Raw genomic sequence first — 15,488 nt, forward strand, 5'->3', positions numbered from 1 at the left:
ACCTTCAGGGTAAGACAAAGGCGGTCCACAGCGTGGTGGTGGCCTGTGAGCAGGCTGCCACTCACACAAGCCTCTGACGCCAGCAAATCAAGGGCTGCCTTTTTGCTGCTATCGTGGAAGAGGCTTCTGGGCAGGGACTGGACAAGCTCTTGGGACAAACGAACATTTAGAGACTCAGAGCAGGAAACTCTAGTAGGAACTCTGAGTAGGAAAGAAGAGACTGCTTAGTGCACAGAGAGTATTTCTACAATCTTTCTTTCTCTTTTTTTTCTTTTCTTCAGTCTTTCTACATGCTGGGATGATAAATCCCTGGAGCTTTAAAAAAAAAAACAAAAAAAAACGAAGACTTTTTGATAAAATAATGGCGAGTGAAATAATTTTAAGTAGAGAATCCTTTCTGCAATTGCAGGCTGGTCCTCAGATCACACCACACTGTTTTCCAGACAGGCTGCTACCTCTCACTGCTCAAATACAGATTCCAAAGAGGGGATAAACTAGGTGGAAGGGGAGGAGACGGCAGACAATATATGAAGCCAGTGCGGGTAACACTGCTGGAGACGCAGCTGGTGACATAAGGTCCAAGAGCAATCTCTCTCAGTCGGTGTCCTTGGAATTGCTTGATGCATGCTCCAAACCTACAAGCCATCTGCATGCTGGAACTGCATGGGTCCATCTTCCCCTTTGAGGCTTCTCTGGTAGCTCAGACTGTAAAAGCGTCTGCCTGCAATGCAGGAGACCTGGGTTCAATCGCTGGGTTGGGAAGATCCCCTGGAGAAGGAAATGGCAACCCACTCCAGTACTCTTGCCTGGAAAATTCCATGGATGGAGGAGCTGGGTAGGCTACAGTCCATGGAATTGCAAAGAGTCGGACACGGCTGAGCAACTTCACTGTACTTTTTGTATCTTCTACTTTATAACTAGAACCAAGCATCAGAAGACTGATGGGTCAAAAGAATTGTGTCTGGATAGGGGTCAAACGTGTGGTCCTCTCATCACTAAGAGAACTGAGTATTTTCTAGAGCAGTAGTTATCACATTCTGACTTGTAGTTTAGACATTTTGGTCAAGAAAATTAAAAACAAAACAAAACCCCAAACTGCAAATACATACTTCATGTCCCATATCCTGGCACTCTGGCTACAAATGCCCTGCATTTCCCATCTGTCTCAGGGCTTCTGAATCTCACCTGCACTCTGCTGACCCTTTCACCCCTTCCCCTTACTGCCCCAGTCTTTCCTGGCTCTTGCTCTCCTCACATCACTCCTTGAACTCTCCAACTATTCCCTAGTTTTTCTTGCCCTTTGCATCTCTCTCTCATGGTTGCAGTCTGTGTCCAAGGCCATCCTGAATTGTTGGTCAAGTCTGTCCTGGCTCAGGCCAGGAGAAACTGTAGATGAATAGTTTCACATTGGTGCCAGTGGCTTTAGGACAAGTTCACAGTAGACAACAGGTTTAAAAAAAAAATCTAGATCAGTTCTAGGATAAAGTCAAAAGAAGAAGATATAATTTTCACTGGATATGACTTTCTCAGGGAGACAGTAAGTGGCAAGGAAAGATGATGGGTCACGGGGTGGAGAGGGGGGAGACTGAGACTAACTGAGGAAGGACAATGGGCAGAGGAAATCAGAAAAAGGAAGAATAATGTTTTGCCCTTGATTTCCTTCAGCTAAAAAAAAATAAAACTTAGAAGGAAATGTAATGAAAATAATCATTTCTAGATTGTACAAACATGAATGTTTAATATGTCATTCTCTGTACTTATTAACTATTTGTTGTTCAGCAACAAAAACATCATAGTTAATTTTGATGGACACGCTCAGTTAATGGCCATTCCTTTAAGAGAACCCAGCCTTTAATAACCTAAGTTTTAAATGCTGCTATTGCAAAGTTTCCATGTACACGTTCCAGACTTAATAAGAGTGGAACTTTTAAACATAATTTGCTGTTTAGAAACAATGAGTGAGAAAGAGGACACAGCAGTGGAGAGGACTGAAGTGGGGACCAGCCAGTGATGACAATAAGGAGGGTTAAGTGCTGAGAGTGGGGCCCCCGGGGTGCTTGGTCAGCTCCTGGTCCAGGCCCACACCTCCCTCCCTCTTACAGTAGCCCCTGAGTTAGCCTCCCTGCCGTCAGCTTTGCCTCCCTCCTAGCTGTCCTCCGAAAATGGCTGGAGGGATCCTTTCCACAGCATGGTTGTGAATGACCCCGGCATGCTCCCCAGGCTCCTCACATGAACCTCACTCCTCCTGCCTCATTCCTTGCCTCCAGCTAGATGCTGTTCTTCATGGATCCCCAGCCCCCTATTCTCTGTGGGAAGTCTCTGCCTTCCTTCAAGCCCAGTTCTAAGGGCACCTCCTCCATGGGGCTTTCTCTAATTCTCCCACACTCAGAATTAATCATTCTTTCACTGCTCGAACTTTGCACCACTCTGTTAAATATCTACTGCAGAGTCCCCTAGCTGGAGACAATCCACTGGGAATCTTGTATTTTCCCCAAATGTGGCCAAAAATAACAGAAAAGACGAATGTTCTTCGGGAACAGAGACTCTGCTTATTCAACTTTTCAGGCCCAACTAAAGGGTCTAGAACACATAGGTTCTCAATGGAACAGTTACTGGACTGCACTAAGTAATCATTTCTGTGCTTTTAAAGCTCAAATCTACATGGAAATCTTAAACTTCTACTAAAACCTTTTTTTTTTTTTTTTTTTTTAAGCAGAAATTAAAGTCCACACATTTCGGGGGTGATCTGGCTCACAAACAAGCACTTTGAGAAACACTGCATTTAGCAAAAGCCTAAAGCCGATCTCTGAAACTCATCCTAACAGATTTTCAGGAGTGTGACTTCTGTAGCTAGAATGACTCATCCGTGAGATTAACCACTCTCTCCCCAGCCTGTTTCCTGCAAAAGAATATGGCAGAATAGGCTATGGGACTCAGGAGATGTGGGCTTTCAGTGGGATCCCCAAGCTGTCTGGTATAAAGAAAGCCAGAGGAATGGCTGAAAGGGATGGCCCTTTCCTTTACCTTCTGTCTAAAGCAGTGGGTTTTCAAACTTTATTCAATAGAACCAGCCAAAGAGGCTGCTGCTAAGGATGAGAGAGTGAGCATTTTAATTAAAACAGCTTTTACATTTTCATATATTGAAATTTTCAAGTAAGATTTCAATTTGAAATGTGAATTTTGCTACTTTAAAAAGGCTAGAAAATCATTAGCCTAAAGAATTCTCCCGCACCCTTCTGAGGAAAGTCAAGACAGGCTCACAGGCAGGAGGGCGCCCTGGAAGTCACACCCGGCTCTGGCCCTGGCTACGAGTAAACTGCTTTTTCAAACTCCGAGGGAGGACAGAAATGAAACTTAACTCCAGTCTTCATAGGAGGGCCACAGGCCTGTCTACCCCAGAGAACAGAAATCCTTTGACTGCTGAGCATGCGGAGAAATGGGGAGGGGCCTGGCTGGGCAGGCGCAGCAAGGACAGGTCCTGAGATGGTCAGTCAACAGCCACCTCCTCCAGGAAGCCTGGTCACACCACCTCAGACAAAGCAAGGCCCCTTTTGTGGGTCTGGATATTTCCTGCCATCCCCACCCCTGCTCAGAAGCTCTCCTTTTTGCCTATTGGGATGACTTCAACTTTCAGCAGTGAGTTTATTTGGGAGGCCAAGAAGACAGAGGCTATCAGCCTGACTGCACCAGGAGTTTGGTTAGGATGTTCATCCCTGCCTCTCGTGACTATTAGACTCCAGAGCTGAACAAGGAAGTGCAGATCGCCTGGGGAGATGTACCTCTCCTACCAGGCTCATGGGGCTGAGCCCACTTCCCAGGAAGGGCTGGTTAGGAAGATGAAGGAGAGCATCTCTAGCATAAAATGCCCGTAGGAGATGAGCAGCAACAACGAAGGCAGGTGACAGGCGGCCTTATTCTCCTCGGCCGTCCTGACTCCCTCCAAGTGGGGACGCAGGGGCTCTGCAGCTAGGAACGCACCTCGCCCCTGTCTTACTTATTATCAGCACAGCATCAATCCCAAATTAAGCCTACACTGTTTCCACCAATGGCTAAAAATTTAAAAATCATCTTATGTCTAAAATGTGGAGGCTGAGGGATTATGGGAAGCAGGGGCTGTCTGCCCAGCTCCAAGGGGCATGAGGGGTGGTGACAGGTTGTCTACCCCATATACTGGCATGAAGCCTGCTGCTTAAAAACCACTTCAGCCTCTGCCGGATGAAACCCCGTCTGAAGGAACAGTGGCTTAGAATTCAGAAAGATCTGAGTTCAAATTCTGACTTGGCCTCTCCCTACATTGGGTGGCTTTTGGTGAGTTAACTGAACCTTTGGAGACCTGGTTTCCTCAATAGTATTACTCAAAATCTGAAGAACGGAACTCACTTTGTAGGGAGCTAATGCGAGAGAACACACGAGGCTTTGCGCTGCACTAACTCCTTCTTTCATCCCCAGACTCGGCAGACACGGTCCATGCAACTCGTCCCTGGGATTCCCTGCACGTTTCCCTTTGGCTCTCTCTGCTAGCACTTACCCTACAGTGCCCTGTATTTCACATTCCCATCTCCACAGCCAGCTCTATGAATAGAGGATTGGTTGTTAGCTGCCCACCATGATGAGCGCCATGCCTGGAACACTCAACTGGTATTAGCTGATGGGAAGAACAAAGGCCTCCATTTTTCCCAGAATAATGAGGTAGGCAGGAAGGAGACGAACTGTAAGAAGATGGAGGTGGTTCTTGGAGCTGAAATGCCGAGCGCCTTGCTACCCCACTGCCTCTGTTCCTGCCTCCCCCTCGTGCCTACTCCAGAGGAAATGGCCCAGCGCTGGCTGAAAGTGGGGAGAGGTCATTTTTTTTTTTTTTAAAAGAACAAATACAACTGTGTGTTGGTATGTATGTACAGGCATAACGAAACGGCAAAACTCTTTCCACGGAGGAAGATTTGTAAAGTCCCCAAGAGAGAAAAAGAGTGCTTGTGGAATCCCATAGTGATCCCCGCTGACCAGGAGAGCTTTATCCACCATTTACAGGGCTTTCGGTCTAGGGCTGTGTGCCCTGGTGAGCATACGGGAACCACGCAGTGCAGAATAGAGCAACTTATAACATCGCAGATCGGAAACACAAAGTTGGTGTCTGTAAACTGCTTTGCACATCATTAATCCATTAGAGAAACTAGAAACAGAGTGAGAACTTGAGCAAACACTGGGGTAGTTACATCCATATAGAAAGGACTGCACCTTTGGTTAAAAAGCAGGAGCTATAAAGTTATTTTAGTCTTCCAACTGCTCAGCCAGTGCAGCTAAAAGCCAGCCACCATCAGCCACACGTGCGAGCGAGCCAGCATGCTGCCCACTGCAGAGGGCACACCGAATGCGCCTTCCTGGTCACTAGTCCTATTCCACAGCCAGCCTTGTTTGCATTTAAAAAGTTGGAGGACTTTGGAAAGAGTCCTGGCTTTCACCATTTAGGGCTGTGAAATTACACTTTGTTCTTCAGCTTGGAACAAACATACACATTTACTTAATATACGGGGAAAAAAAATCAAAACAGAACCAAGAACAGGCATGGTAGAAAGACAACAATATGGATTATGGATTCGTTTTTATTATAAAGCTCCTCCATGCAAACTGTAATCCCTTTGCATTTCTAAAATAGGACATTAGGGGGGAAAAAAGAGTCATGTATACTTTACTGCAAACCTTGCAAAGGGAGAAAACAAGAGAACTTGCATTTTAAAATTGTCCATGCCTCTGTTTTTGCTATGAAATATATTTTAAAACACTAGGAAATGAGGCACATGAAGAAAAAAAAATTAAATTCAAGTATAAACAGAATTGCAAACATGGATTTGATCAAAAGCTTTCTCATCTCTAAGATCCATCTTTTGTTTTTTAAGGCCTCACCTCAAATTTCTGTTTTAATTAACAAAGCCACACACTTAAAAAATATTATTAAGAAATGTGGAAGAAATCTGGCAGAAAATATTCTCTGTTGGAAGAACACATAAAAAACTCCATGAAGAAGATGTATTTTTCATAAGTATTGAAAATACATCAAAAACACAAATTTAAAATAATTTCTAAATATTTCAAAAAGTAATTTCATGATGATCTCTTGGAAATGATTCATGTATAATTTCTACACCAACTTTGCATCTCTTGGACTTTTTTTCCCTCTCTTAGCTCAGTGCTTCTTGGTAGGTATTTGAAGACTGAAAAAAAAAATGTTTCTGTGCTAAAGTTATCAAGACTAGCTCTCTGCTGCATTTGCATTGTTATTAGGGGGACACACGCGCGCGCGCGCTCACACACACATGCGCGCACACACACACCACACACTCTAAGCTTAATGTGAGGCTAGTACAGAAACAGAGAGATTAGACACAAAGAAATGTAAACAGCTCTCACATGCGAGGAAACTAGGTTACCAGAATCCCAGCACCAGGCATTCACCAGTCACCATGGAAAACAGGAAGTGAGATGCATAGCAACCACAAGCCAAAAAGCAGGAAAGCGCATACCTTTAGCTTGGAATGAAAATCACGAGATTTCCTTCTGGCAAGAACCTGAATGTGACTAGACACCTGCAGGGTAGGGGAAGGGAGGAAAACAAAGGAAAAGCCTGTAACCATGGAGATGAAAAGCCCCCTACAACTGGGCAAGCCAGACGTACCTTAATGGCGGCTTGAATTTCTCGAACTTTCTTTCTTGCTAAGACCTGTATATGACTAGACACCTACATTGTTCGGGTTTATGAGGGGAAACAAAACAAAACAAAACAAAACAAAAAAAGGAAATCAAATATAAAATCGCTACTCCTTGGGAGGGTTTCAGGGTGGGGGGTGGGGGGGAGGTTATTTGCATCTCAACAAAGCTCTGCAGTTAGGAATACACAGTCCCAGCCAGACACCAAGCCCCCAGCGCTGCTCTAAGCTTTTCAGACTGGGTCATCACTGCAGTGACTGGATTCAGGATGAAAGTTGAAGCTAATATTAGTTTTCTCACTCAGGAGAAATCGCGGGCCACGGGATGAGAGGGGGAGAGTGGGGTTGTTTTCTTTATAAAATTTAAAAGGTGGGGGTAGAGGTAAACGAAAATATTTATAGCTTCTCAGTATCAGGAGGGAAAATCCCTTTTTCTCAATTTAGAAGAGACTATCCATAAATTAGCACATTCTGCAGAATCAAAAAGCTGAAGCTGTCGGTTGTATTCTGATCTCATTAAGAGCTCTGGATTCTGTAGCAAATGTTAAAATAATACTGACATGTAAATTAGATCTCAAAGAGAAATGGAAAGACCCAGTTAGCAGAGCTTTTTTTTTTTTTGCCCTTATAAATATCTTTAATCCTTCCACTCTTTTGGGTATTGACTGGGCGCCAAGTGGATTTGCATATTATTACAAAGCGAAAAGTGTGAATACAGCCAGCCAGCCATCCTGTTAAAAATCTGGGTTGAAAAACCACACGGATTTGCTGAACAACAAATTCACATTGGAGAGGTATCACCAACTGCTGCCTAAAAACATCCCCAGGATGCCGGGGTGTGGAAACCGAGCCAAGCCAGGCTTCTGAAACACAATGATTCCACTGGGTAAACAAATTTGCATCTCTTTCAGCAGGACTTGGTTAAATTTAGAAGCCTCCCCTCACTGAAGGGGTTGGACACATGACCAGAGCTCACAGATCAGCAGACAGCCCAGGTCCAGGACTTTCAGTATGTTGGGAATTAGATTTGTCTGTTTCAGAAATTTAGAAGCTTCCATTTAGAAGTTCAGCGACTTCGACTGTGAGGCCATTACTTGATTTCAAACACTCTAGTGAACTTAAAAACAGGCTTTATGATAATAACTGATCCGCTTATCTCTAACTTTGTTTTCCAGTATCAATTATCATTTTTTTCTTTCTATTGCTTTTACATTTTTTTTTTTTTTTAAGTACGGAGAAGCAGGAACTCCCCCATCCTCTTCACCTCTCCATCCAGCTCCTGCTTTCACCCGAATTTTGTTTTGATGTGATCCACTGGCTTGCTGTGGGCCACAGAAGGGGAGACACCCACTGAACAGACAATGCCCTGCCTCAGAGCACTGGCGGGAGGCCACCTGCCTCTGTGCTGACTCAGCAGTGGGCTCCCGGCGGGGGCACCGGGGCATTCCCAGGGAAAGCTCTCCCCGTCATAAACACTCAGAAAAACAACTCATCACCCAAGCAGAGGACTGGAATCTACTGCTCAGGGTTTCACAACTGAGCTCGCCTTTTGGTTTGATTATAAGTGTTTAAAATTCATGCCGAATCAGGCAGCATAGTCAACACTGAAACACATATTATAAATATTTCTTTTTTTTCTTGTTGAGAACTCACCCATGAGGTAGGTTTGATTTCCCTCCCCCTTTTCCATTTCTTTTTTTTCTGCTTTTCATTAAATGTTAATTTCTCATCCATTCCAGTTCTGAACTGGGTCAGAGGTTTGGGCTGCTTTACATCACAAGGAGTGAAGCGCGCCACAGCCCTGATAGGAGGGCAGAGGAAAATTCCTGACCCAGTGCTGCACAAAGGTATTTAAGTTGTAACTTCATTTCAGTCACAGCAGCTACTGACAAAAAGCCATAGCTTAAGGAGCAACAGTTCCCTGGACGCACATCATTCAGCCTCATGTTCTGGCCAATGCTCACGGCTGCTAGTGTTACTTTTGCAGTGAAATGATGACTAATATGTAATTGTTCCAGGATTTTACAATGCGCAAAATCTCAAAATTTCATGACTTGCAAAGTGTATCTGCACCTGCAGCTTTTACAATGTTTGCAGATGCACAGTTTGGGGAAGAAAATTAAAGATTTAGAGTACAGGAACAGTTCATACACTGTCCTTAGCAGTGAAACTTTTCCATATGTGTATAGAAGGAACTCCAGAGACCATGGAATAAAAGGTCACTGAAACGAGGAGCAGTAAAAACGGAGCCAATTTCAAACACCTACAACACTGACGTCCTTACAGGGAACTCCGGTTGGGGGCTCCTAGGAGCCAAAGCACAGACAGCCACTGCAGCCAAAATGCCTCCGTGGGCCATTCGCTGACATGCATAGTTTCCAGGTCGGTTATTTTACCTGTTTTCTGGTCCTCGTCTTCCCTGTCCTGAGTTTGATGTATCTGGCTATCAATTCATTCCTACCTGAAAGAAAAAAGAATTTACAATAAAGTGGGTTACTTTGGTGTGTGAGTGGGACAGGGGTGAGGTCTAAAGAGCCTCTGAATGCTAAGACTAGAATTCAGAATCAAGAATTTTTAAGTTGTATCTGTAAGTTTATTAATGTTAGAAAAATTAAAAGTATAATTTTTGCAGAAAATATTTACTAAGGGAAATTAGGAAGAAGGGAATTTAATCATGAACTACAATCAGCAATTAAAATGTGCCTTTTGTTTGTTTGCATGCTTGTCCCTAAATGGATGGTCACTTGTATAAACAAATTCAAGGCTTAGTGTGGAAGTACACAGACGGGCTTCCGTTCTGGTTTTATTGTTCATAGCCATTTCTTCTCACCCAGGTTTCTACTCATCGTTAACTCCAGTTAGTGTCATTATATTGGAGAAGGAAATGGCAACCCACTCCAGTGTTCTTGCTTGGAGAATCCCAGGGACAGGGGAGACTGGTGGGCTGCCGTCTATGGGGTTGCACAGAATCGGACACGACTGAAGCGGCTTAGCAGCAGCAGTGGTAGCAGTGTTATTATAGCCATGAGAGGATGAACTGCTGTGACCACAGAAACACAAGGGAAAGAAGTTACAGTATGCAGGCAGATAGCCCCCAAAGGTAGTCACTGAATCAGTAATAAACTATACACAAAACTGTCAGTGGGAAGGAAAAAAATGACTCAATCTTTTCCATCCTTCAAAACTTTGGGGGGAAAGTGCCTTAAAGTATAAACAAATGTCTCTTGTCCCTACTGCACCAAGACACGAGAAATCTCAAACAGATGACCTGAACTATAATATAAATGGGAAAATAAATCCCCAAAGCCAAGTGGGGAAATGCATTACTAATACTACATGAAATAAAAATGCACTTATACAGGACACATGGGTCCAGACTGTCACTTTAAGCCTAACAGTACAGCTAGTGGTCTGATTTATGTGTACCGTCTCACTCTCCACATACTGCACAGCTGAAGACAGCAAGAGCTTTGGTCTTGCCCCCAAGGTCTCCCCAGCACATGGCACACTGCTGGGCGCACAGAAAGAAAAAATGAGACACTAACACAGCCTCTGGTGAAAGGGAAGAACTGCATTCCTCAGAACTCCCCAGCAGAGAAAAGAACTGAAGGCTCTGGTGAGAGGGTCTTGATGAGAATCTTGCCTAATAATTCAGAAAACCTCTCCCATTGCTGCCTAGAACATTCCTGGAATGATGGCTCTGTTCTCCACCTGCCTGTGTTAGGAGTGTGCAGAACACAGTCACTGCTGGAAGGCAAAGGAATTGTGGAATCTTGGGGCTGCAAAGTACTTCTGAGCCACTCTTTCTCACCTAAAAGTCTGAGTCCTTACAGAATGAAGGAAAAAGCCCATTCTGCCTTAAAACATACAGAAAGATAAAAAGACCCTCCTTATTTGAGGTTTTGTGTAAATTTCACCCCCCAGATTCTTTTGTATCTCTTAACAAGAAGAAGGTTAGTTCCTAATGCACAGAAATTTCTGACAGCTTTAAGGTCCTCCAGCAGCGCTTTATCCAAGCTAAACCTTTCCTGTTCTTTTGTTATCTGTGGCAAACTTTGGAACACTCCCACCTCCATCCTGTGACCATCCTTTGTCATTTCCTTTCATAGCCTGGAGCCCAGAACTATAGTCACCTGCCTGGTCCTAAATACCCATCTTTGTTGATGTAGCCCAGCACCGCACTAGATTTGGGGGGATTACAATAAACTGTCAACTGAAGTCAATTAATTCCAAGGTCTTTTTCATATGAGCTACTTCTCAGATATATCCCTACCTCTGTTCCTAGTCTTTTCGTGCATAGTTGGGATTTTCAGATCCAAATACAAAACATTACATTTATTTCTACTGCAGTTCATTTTGTTAGATAAAGCCTATCGTTTCCACCTTCAAGTCGTCAATCCTGATTCTGTGACTGACTGAACTTACTCTTTAACCACAGGAAAAGGACTTCTAAATTCAGTTCTGAGGATTGCTTCTCAAAGCATTCTCTTTCAACTTTTGAGAACTACCAATATCCCCTGTAGTGTCATTGGGTCTACTTCTCCATCTCTCAGATGGTTGTACAGATTTTGCAATTTGTGTCAAAGGCTGGCTGACAGCAGAGCCCAGCTAGGAGTGCCTAATTACCAGAAGTCAGACCTAAATGACAATGTCTGCAGAGGGGCCAAGCATCCTCCAGCTTGGGGCCTCACCGTGCACCCTGTTCAGGGCTGAGTGGCTGGGATGAAATAAATCTAGGGCTCTGAATTACATGCAATTTCATCTGAACCTTGTCCAGATGGCAAAAACGCCTCCTGGCCCCAGACTTGCTTATTTTTCTCTGAAAGCAGACAGAATAGCTTGATCCAAGTGGCCTATAACTTATATCTCCAGTTTTTAATTTCTTATGGCATTTGGTCGAATGAATGAGATCAGCCCCCTGGAAGCCACACTTGACTGTACACCCTGTGGTTTATGCAGTGGCATAAACAATGTCAACTTATACTTTGATTAAAGTGCTTCTAAAAATCACTACTTCTACAAGAGGCCCTCAGTGAGCACCTACTACGTGCTGAGCATGACGCTACGTCGTATCGTGCAAAGTCTGTCGTGACTCTCACGTCCCCGTTCTTTACATGAGCGAGATCTCCTTTCAAATTCTATGTTCTTTCAAACCATGCTTCAAGCCAAGAAGAGTAATTAACTTGAGGTTGCTGTGTGTTTCTTCTTGCCTCATCAAAAGGAATATTGCTGATTCAAATTATAAATTCAAATTCCACTAATACCAAACATCTACCGTGAACTCAAAGCGTAACGTCAGTCACTTTATTTTATGTGTTGTTTTTTTAAAAAATGATTCTAAGGGTGGTTTTGTGCAGATAAACATTAGTCAGGTTTACTTGGCTTTAAAATGTTTATTTCATTTGTTTATTTTTTTTTTAATGCCCTAGTTTTTCTTTATGTTTTCAATTCGACTTACATATCCTATAATTTTTATAACCACTTTCAAAGGGCCACTGGTTTAATATTTGGTCCATTTTACAAACCTAGTTAAACTCCTTCAAACATTTAAACTATGTACCTAATCTATAGTTAATTTAATTTTTTTAAATATTAGAACTCTTTAACTTACAAAACCTTCCCTTAAACTCTTAGAAACCTAATAAATTCTCTTGAGTGTGCCAACATCGCTTACAAATCTAGTTAAGACTTCAACCCTTCCCCAAAATCAAGTCTAAGTCAATTACTTCATTGCACATTTTAATTTGGAAATACAGACTAACCTGTTATGTGAGCCAAACTATTTTAAATACGCATACTGAAGAACTCATATTCACAAATCCTTAAGATAAAAATATAAACACTATGGTATTGATTATATTAAAAATTTTATATTCTAAATCTTACCAGAATTATAATATGCTTACTCTTTAAGGGAACAAGTATGTCATTCCAAATGGTTTTGGAGTCTCTTTCCAGGTGCCTGCTTCTGAATGAATTCTTGTTAGCAACCTTCATAGGACATTCTGAGCTCTATTTGTATTTCCAGAGCATGACCCTCCAAATGGTGTGGATCCATACAGTTCAAAGCCCTAGATTTGACTCACGGTACTAAGGTACAGAAGGGATTCCCAGGTGGTGCAGTGGGGAAAAATGTGCATGCGATGCAGCAGACCCAAGAGAAACAGGTTCGAACCCTCGATCTACCTCAGTCAGGAAGATGCCCAGGAGTAGGAAATTGCACCCTGCTCCAGTATTCTTGCTTGGAAAATTCCATGAGCTGTGGCCCACGATGGGGTCCCAAAGAGCGAGACACTGAGCACACACACACGACAACAACTGAGGTGCAGAATGCTCCAACCAAGGACAGGAAACCCAGAGACACAAAACATCACTGATGTGACTGGTGGTGGGACTCTGGTCCACACAGCAGTCTTGTTTCACAGCCGGGAAGAATGCAGGATATTAGAAATGTTAACCCTCATTTTCCTCTCACTTCCAAAAAAACACTCACGTATACACACAACCATGGAGTAGGACGTGGCAACTCACTCCAGCGTTCTTGCCTGGAAAATTCCACAGGAAGAGGAGCCTGGTGGGCTACAGTCCCTGGGGTCACAAAGAGCCGGACCCGACCGAACACAAGCATGTATACGCACACGGTGGTGCTGGTCCCATAAACCTTACATGACAAAACTGACTTTCAACCAAGTTAACTTGTATCATGATATTCCTAAACTCTTCCTCCAGTCATGTGGGAACCATCTCTCCTTTGTGTCTTACATGGTGCCTGTCTGATGTATCCAATATTTAAAGACAGCCTAGTCTGCTGTTCATAAGGAGTTCACTGTCCAAAACAAGATTGCTAAGATCGCGGAGATCAGCTCGACCAGTCAGCCAGCCACTGAGAGTGGCTCTTAGCAACACATGTGGGTCACCAGTCATAAACAATTCCATCAATCTAGAAAGCCTTTCCCAAAGTTCTGGAAGAGAAGCTAGCTTTTAAAGACAGATTATACTTTCTCCAGCACCCCACTGACTGTATAACCCCCCAGGCACCTCTGTCCATGGAAGTATCCAGGCAAGAATACTGGAGTGGGTAAGCCATTCCCTTCTCCAGGAGATCGTCCTGACCCAGGGATCAAACCCTGGTCTTCTGCATTACAGGCAGATTCCTTACTGTCTGAGCCACCAGGGAAGCCCTTTCCTCCAACATTTTATTATGAAAAATTTCCAACATACAGAAGTCTTCCACAGAGACAGTTTCACAGTGAACACTATATACACCCATGACTCAGACCCTACCATTCACTTTTTCTACATTTGCTTTATAACATGTCACTCCACCTGTCCATTCTTCTATCCATCCACTGAGCTAACTTGCTGTTTTCTGTTGTTGCTGTGTTTCAAAATAAACGGCAGGCATGATCACCTCCCTACATCCTTCAGTGTGCATTATCATTAACTAGAGTGATAAGCCTGATTTTGACAGGCAGAATGGAGGGGGTAGGGTGAAGATCCTTTTAGACAAAGGAAGCAGCATTAAAAAAATATACAGAGGAAACTGCAGCTTAAAAACCAGGCATGATGATCTTCAAGCCCCCCTTGACCACTGCACACTCTATCTTTCTGAGCCCAGAAATCTCTAGATTATACATTCATGGTATCCACAACTAATTTCCTTCATTCTTCTTGATGCTGTGGCTGCTTACTCACTTCAGTCATGTCCAACCCTGTACACAATGGACAGCAGCCTGCCAGGCTCCTCTGTCCACGGGATTCTCTAAGCAAGAGTACTAGGGTAGGTTGCCATGCCCTCCTTCAGGGGATCTTCCCAGCTTTCCTGCAATGCAGGCAGATTCTTTACCGGTGATTCGCCAGGGAAGCCCTTCTTCTCTGTTCAGTTCAGTTCAGCCGCTCAGTCGTGTCCAACTCTGCGACCCCGTGAATCGCAGCACGCCAGGCCTCCCTGTCCATTACCAACTCCCAGAGTTCACCCAAACTCATGTCCATCAAGTCGGTGATGCCATCCAGCCATTTCATCCTCTGTCGTCCCCTTCCCCTCTTGCCCCCAATCCCTCCCAGCATCAGGGTCTTTTCCAGTGAGTCAACTCTTCGCATGAGGTGGCCAAAGTACTAGAGTTTCAGCCTTAGCATCATCATTCCTTCCAAAGAAATCCCAGGGCTGATCTCCTTCAGAATGGACTGGTTGGATCTCCTTGCAGTCCAAGGGACTCTCAAGAGTCTTCTCCAGCACCACAGTTCAAAAGCATCAATTCTTTGGGGCTCAGCTTTCTTCACAGTCCAACTCTCACATCCATACATGACCACTGGAAAAACCATAGCCTTGACTAGATGGACCTTTCTCTGTAAACACCTGTAATAGCTTATAGAGCTGAGTGGCAATGTCACACTTCACCACTAGGTGTCACTGTACTACAGCTCCTCTGTAGCGCACAGTGCCCTTTAGAAAAATGCACACTGTATCACAGCTTTAAATCTGAGATGCTGCAGCTGCAGCCGCCCTTGCTTTTCCCACAGGCAAGAGGCAGCAGCAAAAACAAATACACCCTGACCTGTCGCTTTATACTGTGATACTCACCAGGCGCAGCGATCTAGTTTTTATTTCCTTTTTCCTTTCTCCTAAATAATATAACACAGTTGAAAGTGAGGCCATCATTGGCTTCTCCAGCCTCCCAGATTGCCGTGAAATTTTGTGCTAAAGGGGCAAGAGAGGCAGAGATGCCAGCAAAAAGGCATGGAGTTTGTGCTGTGCTCGTCTTACCCAGGGAGAAAGCTGGTTAACGTTGT

The 15,488-nt window shown here is 43.9% G+C and overlaps 1 protein-coding gene across 13 annotated transcripts in view; it reads right to left on the reverse strand.

The window, feature by feature from the left end:
- Positions 1-15,488, reverse strand: part of TEAD1 (TEA domain transcription factor 1) — a 274,193-nt gene that overhangs the window by 70,351 nt on the left and 188,354 nt on the right. For 10 of the 13 annotated variants that reach the window (XM_070803661.1, XM_070803659.1, XM_070803660.1 and 7 more), the window contains 3 exons: positions 9,095-9,159; positions 6,668-6,730; positions 6,516-6,578 (listed from right to left, as the gene is read on the reverse strand). In XM_070803661.1, the coding sequence (XP_070659762.1) occupies positions 6,516-6,578; positions 6,668-6,730; positions 9,095-9,159 (191 nt within the window). The remainder of the gene's footprint in view (positions 1-6,515; positions 6,579-6,667; positions 6,731-9,094; positions 9,160-15,488) is intronic. The other 3 variants (XM_070803653.1, XM_070803655.1, XM_070803654.1) reach the window with 2 other exon arrangements.

The sequence above is a fragment of the Bos indicus genome, chromosome 15 (genome assembly GCF_029378745.1).
Source record: "Bos indicus isolate NIAB-ARS_2022 breed Sahiwal x Tharparkar chromosome 15, NIAB-ARS_B.indTharparkar_mat_pri_1.0, whole genome shotgun sequence".
Classification (NCBI taxonomy): Eukaryota; Metazoa; Chordata; class Mammalia; order Artiodactyla; family Bovidae; genus Bos; species Bos indicus.